The sequence below is a fragment of the Lipomyces arxii genome, assembly GCF_038497795.1.
Source record: "Lipomyces arxii strain Phaff 12-163 unplaced genomic scaffold V1512scaffold_23, whole genome shotgun sequence".
NCBI lineage: Eukaryota > Fungi > Ascomycota > Lipomycetes > Lipomycetales > Lipomycetaceae > Lipomyces > Lipomyces arxii.
Genome location: NW_027117722.1, coordinates 43889 through 56112, shown reverse-complemented (window position 1 = coordinate 56112; position 12224 = coordinate 43889). Strand labels below are relative to the sequence as shown.

The 12224-nt window shown below is 45.3% G+C and overlaps 9 protein-coding genes across 9 annotated transcripts; 5 read left to right on the top strand and 4 right to left on the bottom strand.

Moving 5' to 3' along the window:
• Positions 1–43: 43 nt before the first annotated feature.
• On the top strand, positions 44–1235 carry V1512DRAFT_267183 (flavoprotein). Its single transcript, XM_066917228.1, has one exon. It carries the CDS (start codon positions 78–80, stop codon positions 969–971), a length of 894 nt encoding a protein of 297 aa, XP_066769643.1. The 5' UTR covers positions 44–77; the 3' UTR covers positions 972–1235.
• Positions 1236–1409: 174 nt separating this feature from the next.
• Positions 1410–2852, top strand: V1512DRAFT_267180 (uncharacterized protein). Its single transcript, XM_066917227.1, has one exon. It carries the CDS (start codon positions 1604–1606, stop codon positions 2615–2617), a length of 1014 nt encoding a protein of 337 aa, XP_066769642.1. The 5' UTR covers positions 1410–1603; the 3' UTR covers positions 2618–2852.
• V1512DRAFT_212114 (uncharacterized protein) lies at positions 2664–3685 on the bottom strand (the record flags this gene model as incomplete). The annotated part of the gene is made up of 2 exons (XM_066913554.1): positions 2664–3338; positions 3386–3685. The coding sequence occupies 2 exons, from the start codon at positions 3683–3685 to the stop codon at positions 2664–2666; spliced, it is 975 nt and encodes a 324-aa protein (XP_066769641.1).
• A 1735-nt stretch (positions 3686–5420) lies between these two features.
• V1512DRAFT_83047 (ammonium transporter AmtB-like domain-containing protein) lies at positions 5421–7206 on the top strand. Its single transcript, XM_066918524.1, has 2 exons — positions 5421–5667; positions 5718–7206. Exons 1-2 carry the CDS (start codon positions 5529–5531, stop codon positions 7070–7072), a joined length of 1494 nt encoding a protein of 497 aa, XP_066769640.1. The 5' UTR covers positions 5421–5528; the 3' UTR covers positions 7073–7206.
• Positions 7013–8427, top strand: V1512DRAFT_82889 (uncharacterized protein). Its single transcript, XM_066918521.1, has one exon. The coding sequence runs from the start codon at positions 7340–7342 to the stop codon at positions 8093–8095; it is 756 nt and encodes a 251-aa protein (XP_066769639.1). The 5' UTR covers positions 7013–7339; the 3' UTR covers positions 8096–8427.
• V1512DRAFT_267172 (mediator of RNA polymerase II transcription complex subunit 8-domain-containing protein) lies at positions 8081–8733 on the bottom strand. The gene is made up of 2 exons (XM_066917226.1): positions 8639–8733; positions 8081–8594 (listed from the first exon to the last, which is right to left on the bottom strand). The coding sequence occupies exons 1-2, from the start codon at positions 8690–8692 to the stop codon at positions 8100–8102; spliced, it is 549 nt and encodes a 182-aa protein (XP_066769638.1). The 5' UTR covers positions 8693–8733; the 3' UTR covers positions 8081–8099.
• Positions 8662–9523, top strand: V1512DRAFT_267169 (HSP20-like chaperone). Its single transcript, XM_066917225.1, has 3 exons — positions 8662–8823; positions 8871–9323; positions 9377–9523. The coding sequence occupies exons 1-3, from the start codon at positions 8760–8762 to the stop codon at positions 9406–9408; spliced, it is 549 nt and encodes a 182-aa protein (XP_066769637.1). The 5' UTR covers positions 8662–8759; the 3' UTR covers positions 9409–9523.
• A 112-nt stretch (positions 9524–9635) lies between these two features.
• On the bottom strand, positions 9636–9995 carry V1512DRAFT_249600 (uncharacterized protein; the record flags this gene model as incomplete). The annotated part of the gene is made up of 1 exon (XM_066914626.1): positions 9636–9995. The coding sequence occupies one exon, from the start codon at positions 9993–9995 to the stop codon at positions 9636–9638; it is 360 nt and encodes a 119-aa protein (XP_066769636.1).
• Positions 9996–10123: 128 nt separating this feature from the next.
• V1512DRAFT_82961 (ANTH domain-containing protein) lies at positions 10124–12205 on the bottom strand. The gene is made up of 5 exons (XM_066918522.1): positions 12018–12205; positions 11944–11970; positions 11783–11899; positions 11607–11730; positions 10124–11559 (listed from the first exon to the last, which is right to left on the bottom strand). The coding sequence occupies exons 1-5, from the start codon at positions 12039–12041 to the stop codon at positions 10253–10255; spliced, it is 1599 nt and encodes a 532-aa protein (XP_066769635.1). The 5' UTR covers positions 12042–12205; the 3' UTR covers positions 10124–10252.
• Between the last annotated feature and the right edge of the window lie 19 nt (positions 12206–12224).

Genomic DNA, 12224 nt, shown 5'->3' with positions numbered 1-12224 from the left:
AAAGGCACACTTTATAACTAGTTGTCATATCTGATGCCGCCCGGGGAAATCGTTCACAAATCAACAACATCTTTAAAATGACAAGCCCGCAGCTGACGGCACCGACAACGACATCATCGTCGCATCCGAGTCTGCCGCTGAACGACGGCAAGTTTCATTTACTGCTTGCCGCGAGCGGGTCTGTCGCGACAATCAAGATGCCGTTGATTGTGGAGAAGCTATACCGGATCTACGAGCCGAGCCGGATATCGATACAGATTGTTGTGACTGCGTCTGCGAACCGCTTTTTACCTGCGGCAGATAGTCCGTTGCCGGCGAGCATTAAGATCTGGCAAGACGCGGACGAGTGGGCAAATTGGACTGGAAGGACAGATCCGATTGTTCATATTGAGTTACGGAGATGGGCACATTTACTAGTAGTTGCACCGCTGTCTGCCAACTCACTGGCCAAGATTGCTGGGGGGTTCAGCGACAACTTGCTGATGTCTGTTATACGGGCGTGGAACCCTGCTGTGCCGATTCTACTTGCGCCTGCGATGAATACTTACATGTACACGCATCCGCTGACTAAGCACCATTTGCAGACGATCAAGGACCACATGGAGTGGATCACCGTGCTAAAACCGGTTGAGAAAGTTCTTGCGTGCGGTGATATCGGGATGGGTGGTATGCGGGAGTGGTCGGACATTGTTGAGATCATAGTGTCTCGTTTCCCGCCGGGTGGTTATCCCGTGCAGCATGAGCCAGTTGTGGATGGTAATGGGCTGGTGCACGAGCCTAATAATAGGGTTCTTCTTAATCGAAACCTTAGTCGAACGCCAAGTAGGAATCATACGCCAGATCATCATATTGGAGACGGACACATTCGATTTCAAGATGAGGTTTCAGATACAGAATCTCAACCACAACCAGTCACTAGAGGAAGACAGAGATCAGAAAGTATTTTGAAGCAGCACCAAGAAGTTCATTAGAAATTAGTCATTCACTTTACTAGATGGAGTTAACGGTTTTCTTTTTTCTTTTTTTTTAAAGTAGTAAAATAATCATTTTTAAGTCCGCCGTTTTTTGTTTTTATAGACGAGATTAGATTGTTTTAGTCACAGATCATTAAGCGAGGTACTAAGAAATGTAAGTGAAATGGATTATTGTGTGCGTATGCGTGTGGGGTGAATACCGTGCAAAGATCTGGGCACTTTTCATATAGTGTAGTCTTAACATGATGGAACCTCCTTGTACCATTTTCACGTATGCTATTTGATTTACCACTGGATATACGGAACAAAAAATGCGGGTTGTGATTAGTCTTGTTTAAGATTATTGGCATCACATCATTCTGATCATATGATCTCAATTCGCAAGTTCCACCTGATTCGCAGCGGAGAAATTTTCGTGTTCCGAAAAAAATAAATTTTAAAAAAAAAGACGCGATTTGAAAATGTTTTCAGCGGTCAAACCGTTGCGGCTCAAGCCACCAGAATGTGTGCGTACGAGGGTATTGTACGTATTACAGCAGTAAGGGTATAGTACTTAGTATTGGGACTTTAACATCAATCCAAAGCGAGTCTCGAATCTCGGCATTCACACACTGGTTAAGTAAAACACAATGCCCTCATTAGCACCAAATGCGTTGCCGGATGCAATGCCAGTAAAAGAAGTGTCTCGAAAATTGTCAAATGCATCGTCGTCGTCGGCACTATCGCCATTTGCTGCTCTCCGTCCAGACTCATCTGTTGCCTCGGTACCAAAGACCAGACCGCCGTCGTCACCACTTTCTCGACTGTCGCGGTCGATAAACGAACATGACCAGGAGCAGCCTCGGCCGCAACGAAGGTTGTCACAGTATCATTCAGAGGCGCTTATCGGGTCGTACGAAGAGTCATTATTGTCCGGCAGAACATCGACACCGTCATCCAGACCGGCTGTCGATTTTACTGCAAAGATTGGTGTCGCTGGAAACGATTGTGAGTCGCGACTGAAGTGTCCACGGCAGTTGTTGCTTGATTTTGGCGCGGTTTACTATGAAATGGACGGTTCTGGTGCGCGAGGAACGCCGTACGTCGGTACACTTGACCTGGATGACTATTACAGTGATAAACCGAAGAAGCGTCACGGTTTTGGCGGATACAGAGTTCCTGCGCGGGGACAAGTGCAGATTGCGATTTTGAATCCAAACAGGACCGCAATCAAACTGTTTTTGATTCCATACGATCTGAGTGATATGCCGGTCGGGACGAGAACGTTTGTCAGGCAAAAGACTATAGTCAGAGATGATATTGCTAGCGGAACAGGCAAGGGCGGGTTGAGACAGGCGGTTCATTTGCATGTTGCTTGTCCGAGCGTGGGAAAATATTACCTGTACAAGACGATCAGGGTCGTGTTTGAGAACCGGGCATTAGACGCGACTACGGTCGCAAATGTTCCGAACGTGACTGCTAGTAAAGAGAATGTTGTGGTCGAGACTATTGCGGGTGAATATTCTTTATTATCTAGGTCAAAGTCCAATCATGCAGAGTGTGAGATGAAGCTGTCGAAACTAGATCTTAGCAGCGATACGAGCAGGAATGACAAGTTGACATGGGGGGAATTGTATAGCCGGCGGCTGAACAACGGGGTTTAAATTTAGTTTACGTTTTGTTTTGGATTGGCGTTAATGGACTTTATTTCTATGGATTGTAAACCGTGTGCCTGACAAAGTAAGCTAACCACACCCCCATTAACCCTACGCAGACCGACATGCTGAATGCGACTATTGTGTTTGAATTAGTGTGAAACACAAACCTACGCCGCTGAACCGTGCCGTTGACTTGAGCTGCACTTGGCGACTCAGTTTTTATCGTGTTATCTAGTTGCAGAGCAGGTTCCTGCCTGCTGTTGTCGCGTTTCGGCAGCGAGATTGCAGCACCAAGTCGTTTTGTCGCTGACTTGCGTTGCCGTAACCGTTGTCGTTCTTTCTGCTTTTCTACTTCGCGCTGTGCTCGGACTTCTGCGTCCGCGATCTGGGCGTCGAGCAAGACGTCGTACTCGGCGTATTTTGGTTTTTCCCGAACCTCGTCGAGTTCAATGTAGTCGTAATCCTGATCGCGCGAATGTTTTGGTCTGACCGTGCGCGATTTAATGGCTTCTGGTAAGCGCCAGGTGTGCAGGACTGAGTACTGTGATATGTTTGACCAAGCTTGCAGTGATGAGGGTGGATACTGTGAAAAGAGGGCTGTTGCGGTTGCGATTGCGTCTGATAAGCCTAGTGGGAATGGTTGAGGCATTTTGGAGAGCGTCGCGTGGATGAGTTCTTGTTCAGAGGGTTCAAACTGGAAGACTTCTTCACGGCGGTGAATTGTGATCTAGACGGTGTTAAGATATGACCAGGCATTTGACATGACGGACATACGGCGGCGTAAAGATAGACTGGAAGTGCTGGATGAGATGCAATAAAAAAATCAAAAAGTAGCGAGATGTCAGAGTAGGATTGTGTATCGTGTGCGAACAAGGTCAAGATTGAAGACAGTGCATAGAACGGTTTCGTGTGGATGAGATGCTTTGACAGTGGCACGTCGATCTGGGCAAACAGTTGCGCCAACAGGTCTAGATGAGCGATTGTGGGTTGTAGTGTCGGCATCATAAAGTCGCGTAGTCTCGTGAGAGAGAGATGTTGTAAGATTGGCACAGCAGCGGATTTGCCAAAAATCATGTACACGATCTGAGCAATGTCATGATATCCTTGAAAATATGACAGAGACTGATGTTTGCTTAATACCATAACTATAAGTTCAAATAGATCCTGTCTATGTTGAGTGAGTTGGGACTCAGATAAGTCTGTGGCGGAGGACTTGTTAGTCAAGCGTGCGTACTGAGTCGTACGTGTAGTACGTACTAGTGGGATAATACACAAACGACCGATCCACGTCTAATTTGACTTGATCCTTGTCCTTACAGTGGCCAGACGGATCAAAGGAGTAATCATTAATGTTGGTACCAATAAGCAGTGGCCCTTGATATAATTAGTATTCAACAATTGAAGATCAAAACAAAAATTAATACATGCTAACATTCTTGCTTCATTGTCAACTAGGCCACCCTTTGATTTAGCGAGATTAGCCAACTTATCGATATCATTGTTATTAACAGCCGCCAGTATTGAATCAATTTTTGTCTTTTTCCGAACAGTTTGATATTCTAAAAATGAAACGGGGATTTCCATTTTGTTGTTTGTTGGTCAACGATTTTATTATTATTATTGAAAGAGTGCTTAAAGGATGGCGTACAAAAATATAATATTAGGTTGGACATTTCAAAGTGTATTAGTAAGAAATTACATAATTATATTAAGTTAAGTTTGACGTGCAAAAATTTTCTTATTTTCACGTGGGTTTTTTTTTCTTCTGCTTAATAAGATATATTGTAATAAGAAGGGTTTTAGATCATGCAACGCTTGCGAATCCGGCTGTCTGCGTTATCTAAAGTTTTTAAAGTAAGCGTTGAACTGTGTTTTGTTGTGATCGAAATAAACTTTTTTTTTTTTTTTTTTTTTCTTTTGGCCTTTTTCCAACATAGCTCGGACCCCGGCGAAGTCCAATTTGGATATTAAGTTCTTATTAAAAGATTATTAGTCTACTGACTTTTCAAGAAAGGTGAAAAGGTTGTATTGTATTAGTCGCAGATCTTGTGCAATGGGGTTTTACCGCCGCCTAGTCTATTTTGTACAGCACTGCTGGTGTCTAAGTTTAGTTTTAAAACGCCGCCGAAGTTAAATTTTAACTGTTAAGCCTAATTTTTAATCCAATGCAAGACATGGCATTTTGATGACACATAAACCGCTGATTTCCAAGTACCTTGAATTTACTATGTTAATAGCATTATAAAGTGTTGGTACATTTAAGTTATGTAGCATTTTATTAGACAAGTACACTGTTCCGTAATTGCCCGATCTTAAATAATTCTTTTGACGCCGATATCGCCCCCATAACCGATCTACATAAATATTAGCAATTCTTTAATAAGTTGGGACCATGCAAAATTTCAGTGGCTTATTAAGATGACGTGACAAAGCTCAAAATCCAAGCAAAGACTCAAATAACCCAAACCACAAAAAGGAAGAATGAAGAAAGAATTAAATAGTGTGTGTGGGTGCGTGTGGGTGCGTCATGTATTGTGAATGCTAAGAAAACGAACGACCCACCAACGTAAGAGGCGTCGTACTTCATTCATCTCTTCTCCCTCCCTCTTGGTTATAGGCGAGTCACGCGAGTGGTCTCACCAAGAAAAAGTCTGTGCTGCCGCCATCGGTAACATAGAATTATCATTAGTCTGTGATTAGCGTGTGATCAAAGAGCTTAGACCACTAACGCCCTGTTCCACTAAACTCAAGTACAAAACTTTAAATCAGGTACCTCACTCACTCTCTCACTCACACCCAAAACAGAAAATAACGGTGTTCGCCCATCCGCTTCCCTCTTAATGTCCATATAATTCGGTCCTTTTTCCCTCTTCTTCTTCTCTCATCCTCATTCATATTCGACTCATTTTAATACACAATGGCTGAACTACCATCCGCCTTTTTTAATGATACGTCGGCTGACTGGACAAGAGCTGGAGGTAACTCCCGTGACATGGATGTTAACTTGTCATATGTTGCCTCTGGTTTCCATCAGGTCTGGATGATGTCCGCCACCGGTATGTTGATCTTGCTTTAGTTCCTCCGTCTTCCCCTTTAACATCAACAGTCTTTGTTTTCCCTATTATTCCTGGTCTGGGTTTGTTTTATGCCGGTGTTTGTCGTCGTAAGTCTGCTACTACTTTGTTATGGCAAACAATGGGTGTTCTTGGTGTCATCTCGTTCCAATGGTTCTTCTGGGGTTATTCGTTGGCATATGCTGCAAATGCCAACGCATACATTGGAACCCTCACAAACTTTGGCCTTCGAAACGTTGTCTCATCTGCTATCGGATATTTGCCTGAACCACTTTTCTGTTTATATCAATGCATGTTCGCTCTCTGCACTGTTATGATTATGATTGGTGGCTCTTTTGAGCGTGCCCGTCTTGTCCCATCAATGATCTTTGCTTTCTGCTGGTGCACTTTGGTTTACTGCCCAATCGTGTGCTGGACATGGAACGCTTCTGGCTGGTTGTATAACTTGCCTGCTCTTGATTTCGCTGGTGGTGGCCCTGTCCATATTTCGTCCGGAACTGGTGCTCTCGCTTACGCCCTTGTTATCGGAAAGCGTATCGAGAAGAATGACCCCAAGAAGCGCATCCCCAAGTACGTTCCTCACAATCCTACTTTGGTTTTCCTTGGAGCGTGGATGATTTGGTTTGGATGGTTTGGATTCAACGGTGGTTCTACTTTGAACGCGTCTGTCCGTACGTCTTACGTTTTGGTCAACACTAACCTTGCTGCTGGCGCTGGTGTCATGGGCTGGTCTGCTTTGGACTACTTTTTCTACAAGGGCAGATTTTCTGTTGTCGGTGCTTGCCAGGGTATGGTTGCAGGATTGGTTGGAATCACTCCTGCTGCCGGTTTTGTCCCAGTTTACTTTGCGTTTGTTATTGGTTTGCTTGCTGCCATTGGCGTTCGTCTTTGCGAGAACGTCAACGAGTGGATACGAATTGACGAGGGTGTCGAGGCTTTCAAGTTGCATGCGATTGGTGGCGTCATTGGTGCTGTACTGACCGGTTTGTTTGCTGCTGACTGGGTTTCGCTTCTTGATGGCGCGACTGAGGCTCAGGGATGGGTTGACCATAACTATATTCAATTGGGATACCAGCTTGCTGAGGCGACCTCAATTGTTGCTTACACTTTTGTGATGTCCGTCATTCTGTTGGTTTTGATTGATCACATTCCTGGCTTGAAGTTCCGTGTTCCAGAGAACATGGAAATTGAGGGTCTTGACAAGCACTTGCTTTACGAAGAAGGAATGGGCGATTATGAATTGGCAGAGACTCTTCGTGCTGCTGGATACTTGGGCAGTGGCGGCATGATTATCAATGACGGCATTACTGGAGTTGAGGTTCCAGCCGTTGCTCCTTCATCTTCTTCGGCTGAGAAGTCAGTCGACGCTGCTGAAAGTTCTGCTTGAATTTATTACTTTTTAAGTTTTTTATTTATTTGGGAAGTATCAATCTTTGAGACATGATGTACAGTAGTTTTAATATAATAATTACGAATTATGCGAGATTGAGGTGCCGATCAGTCAAGGTTAAAAGTTTAAGCTAACACGTGGCGGATCCGACTTGCTCTGAGCTTAAAAAAACGCCAGGAGCGAGTCAGCCTCTTTAGTGACGTTTGAAAGTGTCTGATTACATATATATATATATATATATTTGTTTTAGCGTGTGACAGTATAATGGAATTGATCAAGACAATCACAAGAGCAATCCCAGAGCCAATTGCAGATATAGGAAGGGAATTGATTGGTAAGAAGTGTTATGGGGTGTTAATAAGTGATGTACGGTTCCTAGAGTGGCCTGTGAGTGATGAGGTGGTTTTATGTATGAAGTTAGCAATAAGCAAAGCAATTGGATTAGGGATTGTTGTTGCAAGTTCGATTATAAAAGTACCTCAATTGATGAAACTTGTGAACGCAAGATCAGGTGCAGGCCTTAGCTTTACAGGTAATGCGTTAGAGTGTGGGAGTTATCTTGCATCTTTTGCATACGCAGCAAGGAATGGGTTCGCGTTCTCTACTTATGGCGAGCAAGCGTTTTTGTTTATACAAGATGTCGGAGTCATGTTTTTACTACTGATGTACTCGAACAACACGCTGACATCGTTTGCGGTGATTCCGATCGTGGCTGCGATTACATGGTACGCTGTAATCAGTGTGCCTGGACCATCTGCAGGCGTGTTAGCTTTGCTACAAGCGGCCACGATCCCGCTCGGGTTGGCGGCGAAGGTACCCCAAATCATGAGCGCGTACAAGACCAAGTCGACTGGACAGCTGAGCGCGATCGCGGTGTTTGCATATTTGGGCGGTAGTCTTGCACGGGTGTTTACGACTGTTCAAGAGGTTGATGATAGCATTGTGTTGATTGGAGTGCTGCTTGGGACTGTGTTGAACGGGATCATAGCATTACAGATGATTATATACTGGAGAAAATAGGTTGTTATTTGCGTCGACCCGGAATGCTTTTGCTACTTACTGGCTCATCAATACTAATACCTTGATACATGTACTGTAAAATCCTGTCTAATTCCACATTCGGTTCCTTCTTGTTATTGTCTTCGTTCACATCTTGTTCAGGCGTCCATACTCGGGACTCTCTTTGCGAGTCTGCATATTCCTGTGCCCAACCCCATAAATCATCATCCGCAATAGTAGCTATCTTGGCCCGTTTGGCACCTTGAGCGATCCACTCGTCAACATCAGGTTCGGGTCTTTTACGTAGCAACGCGGCCAGTAAACCTGACTCTACAGCAACAGGAAACTTTGGGAGCGGATATGCTGATGTCGTGCGTAGAACTTCGGAATGAAGTGCCAAAGTGGTTGATAATGCTGACAACTGGTTCATGACCATTGAGAATTGTGACTGTAACACATGGTATGGAGGTAGGACCGGCTGCTGTGCTATGGCTTGAAGCCGGTTGAGCCAGTGAGTTAGCTGATGGTTAGTACGACAATTTAAACTACTAGAAAATTACATACTTGCGATAAGCGTTGTCGAACCGACTCGAGCTCTTCAACCGGAACTTGATCCATATCGTGACGATTTCAAGGCTGAGCGGCTCAACTTGATTTTCTTTTAACCGCGTTTTCACACTACAAAATGGCAGAACAAACACCGGAACAAACTGCGGCAGCAATTGCAAAAGAAAAAGAAGAACAAGATGGTACGTCTCTTAACACTTCAATCACATAATACTACGCTAATAATCAGCACTGCCGTACAAATGGTCGCAGGTGCTTGAAGAAGTGACCGTGATTGTGCCGGTTCTAGTCGGAACCCGAGCTAGAGATTTATCGGTCATTCTGAAGCCGACCAGTATTTCTATTGGGTTAAAGAACGCGACGCCGATCTTATCAGGAACGTTATACAAGCCCATCAAACCTGACGATTCGACCTGGACGCTCGAAGATCAGCGAGAAATCACAATCACGCTGGCGAAGCAGAACGCAGTCGAGTGGTGGCCGCACGTCGTGACTGACGCGCCTAAAATTGACGTCACCAGGATCCAGCCTGAGAACTCGAAGCTAAGCGATCTCGACCCTGAGACGAGGGGGATGGTCGAGAAGATGATGTTTGATCAGCAGCAGAAACAAAAGGGGTTGCCGTCTAGTGATGAGATGAAAAAGCAGGAGATGTTCAAGAAGTTCCAGCAGCAGCATCCAGGTATGTATTTCGAATGATCTTATTATGACTTGCTAACCTCGCTAACCACATAGAAATGGACTTTAGTCAGGCCAAGTTTACATAGGACGCCTCTTTGTAATGAATAGTACATTCCTAACATAAACAATAGCTTAATAACATGTAAACCATGCAATGTAATGACATAATGCAATCTCTATATCTATAACAATGTATTATCAATCGTTATGTGTGCGGCTCAAATCCATTTACAGTCGCCCCATCCATCCATATTGCTCACATTCCATATTCCTCATAATAAACATAACAATAAATAGAAACAGTAGCATATCGTCATGAGTATCCAGATATCCGCTTAGTGACCCATTCTCGCTCAGACTCAGTGCACGTGATATCGCACGCTCTCAACTTGCTAACCACTTTATGTCGCATCATTTCTTCTCGTAGTCCAACTTCATGCTCACGAATGACTCGTGCATTAGTCTGCACACTCCCTCTATTGTACATCTCTTGTTCGCGACTCATTAATGCTCGGAATATGGCCGTCATGAAGGTCAAAACTGCACGAACAGCCCACATCACGATGATCTCACGCTCTGCCATCGCGACTTGGCTCACTCGTTTGATCACCATTGGGTTCTCAAGTACTTGTCTGCCATACACCACAGTCTGCTGCTCGACTAGTTTGTTCATTTTTGACTGTTTGGTGGCGATACTGGTCGCCGATATTTTTGAAGAGATCGTCCGACGCTAGAAACTAATCTTTCTTGCAAGAGTACGCCCTTTTCACGTACTATGAACCCTTACCCTCGTTAGTTTACGCACGCCCGCCGACCTCAAAACCTTAATATAGAGACCGCTTCGTACTCAGACCACCCAAAACCATATTACTATTGGGTAAATTATATTCTAAAATAACATAATAAACTCCAAAAGGCAAATAATACAAACTAAACGCCACTCCGGAACGGATTCGCGGACCCGGTGCCTTGCGCAACAAGTGCAGACTGCCGCGCCCGTGCAAATGGGTTCGTGCTCTGGCTCACAAGCGGACTCGGTGTCTCATACTCTGGAACGGCCTGAAGCGGTTTATGAAATGGGTTGGTCGACACAGCAGAAGTGCTTGTCGTGCCAGTAAATTGCGGGGTGATTCCTGTAAACGCGGTCGATTTTCTAAACGGATTAGTCGACCCTGTAGGCTGCGACTCCAGTCTCTGCGGTTGCATCTGGTCAAACACAGATGGCTGTGGGGCCTGCGAGTCTTGCGACCCAAACAGAGATTGACCCCAGCCGGTCTGCTGCAGCTGAAGCATCTGAGGTGGTTGTGAAAATGGCTGGTAGGGCTGGGCAGTCGGCATAGCGACCTGCGGCTGCGCCGAGTATCCCCCGAATCCTGCGCCGGTGAAGTCTTGCGTTAGTGTTGGCTGCGACTGCGGGTACACGTAACCTTGCTGTGGTGGTATTTGCTGTACCGGCTGCTGCACCGGTTGAGGTGCTGTTTGTTGCATCTGCGGACTTGACTCGGGAAACACGCTTTCTTGTTGCTCGATTGATGCGAAATAATCCACCAAACTTTGTTCAGGCGATAACTTCTTTGTCGTCGCGGCCTGCTGCTGTATCTGCTGTGGCTGTTGCTGCTGGGCTAAAGTCAACGCGTTTGGAATCTCGACGTCAGTGCGGTGGGCTGCCATCTTTGCTTCTTTGGCTGCCAAAAACTGGCGTCTGTTAACGTCAAACTCAGGATCATTGAGGTACTCCTCAAGTGAAGCAGTAAGCGACGTCGGTGCATGTTTAATGTTTGGAACACTCAGTCTTGTCTGGCCTTCCAATCGCCTGGCCACATGCAAATACTCAACTATGCCCTCCATTTCATCCACAAACAGCTTGTACATCTCCAACGCGCGCTCAGCATCAAAACGAGACATCTCAAAGTAGTGCTCAAGTACGTTAATCATGCCTTCATTGACGACCTGGTGCAGTGAAAGCAAGTCGTGCACAAGAAGTCTGAACGCGGTCAGTGTGATATCGTCATCGACCTCGCTGGGAGAAAACCGGCATCGCAGAAGATGCTTAAGCTGAGATTGCACGCCTTCAACCTCTCGCAATAAACCCTTGTCTACCGAAAGATCGCGCAACCGACCACGGTCGGGATAGTCTTTTTTGTGTCGGACGTAGTCCATCTTGAGCGAATGGTACTGCTTGACGCGTTCTTGTAGGTAGCGCGAATACCGCTGAATCGTGTCCCCGTATCGACCGGCTAAATCGTATCAGTCACATACCACAGGTTCGCATACATAAACTCACCATTGCCCCTGTTCATTTGCGAACAATCGAGTATTCGGCTATGATGTCGTAGGTACTCCAATGCCGCATCACGCTTGCCTTCACGAATCATGATGTGAACCACAATCAACGCCTTAAATACAACCTACCATCACAATAAGCATGTACCATCAGGACACAACGGAAAAGAAATGTACCGTCCATGCAGTATCCCGTAATCTCGAGGATAAGCATCGAAAGATATCTTCAAGCTCCCCCTGGTTTGCCGTTCCCTGCAAAATCGGCTCAATGTATTTGGCTTTTGGTGCCGCCATCTGAGACTGTGTCAATAAATGCTTCCATACATACGACGACGAACATGACATACTTTGAGCTTAGTTGCTCCCTGATTGTATTGTTAGTAGTATATTCAACCATCTCTATTCGACATACCTTGACTGTCTTGTCATAACCCATTGTACTATAAGTGCTAAGCACAATCTAATGCTTACAATACTTGAACTTCTAAATATCAAAGTGCAAATGCAAACGGTCCTCGGTAAACAAACTGAACACCTCGGACCTGATCTTTGGCCGGCCGGCCGTATTAATCCGGGATCAGTACATTATTAAAGTTTACGTCACGTGCTACTCACGTGG

Bases quoted from the DNA above. Each gene is read 5' to 3' on its own strand.
- V1512DRAFT_82961 (XM_066918522.1), bottom strand. From the start codon at position 12,041: ATGGGTTATGACAAGACAGTCAAG. The intron at 11,900-11,943 runs GTTCGTCGTCGT...ACACAGTCTCAG, and splicing joins CTAAGCTCAAAGTATGTCAT to ATGGCGGCACCAAAAGCCAA. The intron at 11,560-11,606 runs GTGAGTTTATGT...GATACGATTTAG, and splicing joins GCAAATGAACAGGGGCAATG to CCGGTCGATACGGGGACACG.
- V1512DRAFT_267169 (XM_066917225.1), top strand. From the start codon at position 8,760: ATGGCAGAACAAACACCGGAACAAACTGCGGCAGCAATTGCAAAAGAA. The intron at 8,824-8,870 runs GTACGTCTCTTA...GCTAATAATCAG, and splicing joins AGAAAAAGAAGAACAAGATG to CACTGCCGTACAAATGGTCG. The intron at 9,324-9,376 runs GTATGTATTTCG...CTAACCACATAG, and splicing joins GTTCCAGCAGCAGCATCCAG to AAATGGACTTTAGTCAGGCC.
- V1512DRAFT_267180 (XM_066917227.1), top strand. From the start codon at position 1,604: ATGCCCTCATTAGCACCAAATGCGTTGCCGGATGCAATGCCAGTAAAA.
- V1512DRAFT_267183 (XM_066917228.1), top strand. From the start codon at position 78: ATGACAAGCCCGCAGCTGACGGCACCGACAACGACATCATCGTCGCAT.
- V1512DRAFT_82889 (XM_066918521.1), top strand. From the start codon at position 7,340: ATGGAATTGATCAAGACAATCACAAGAGCAATCCCAGAGCCAATTGCA.
- V1512DRAFT_267172 (XM_066917226.1), bottom strand. From the start codon at position 8,692: ATGGATCAAGTTCCGGTTGAAGAGCTCGAGTCGGTTCGACAACGCTTA. The intron at 8,595-8,638 runs GTATGTAATTTT...ACTAACCATCAG, and splicing joins TTCGACAACGCTTATCGCAA to CTAACTCACTGGCTCAACCG.
- V1512DRAFT_83047 (XM_066918524.1), top strand. From the start codon at position 5,529: ATGGCTGAACTACCATCCGCCTTTTTTAATGATACGTCGGCTGACTGG. The intron at 5,668-5,717 runs GTATGTTGATCT...TAACATCAACAG, and splicing joins CTGGATGATGTCCGCCACCG to TCTTTGTTTTCCCTATTATT.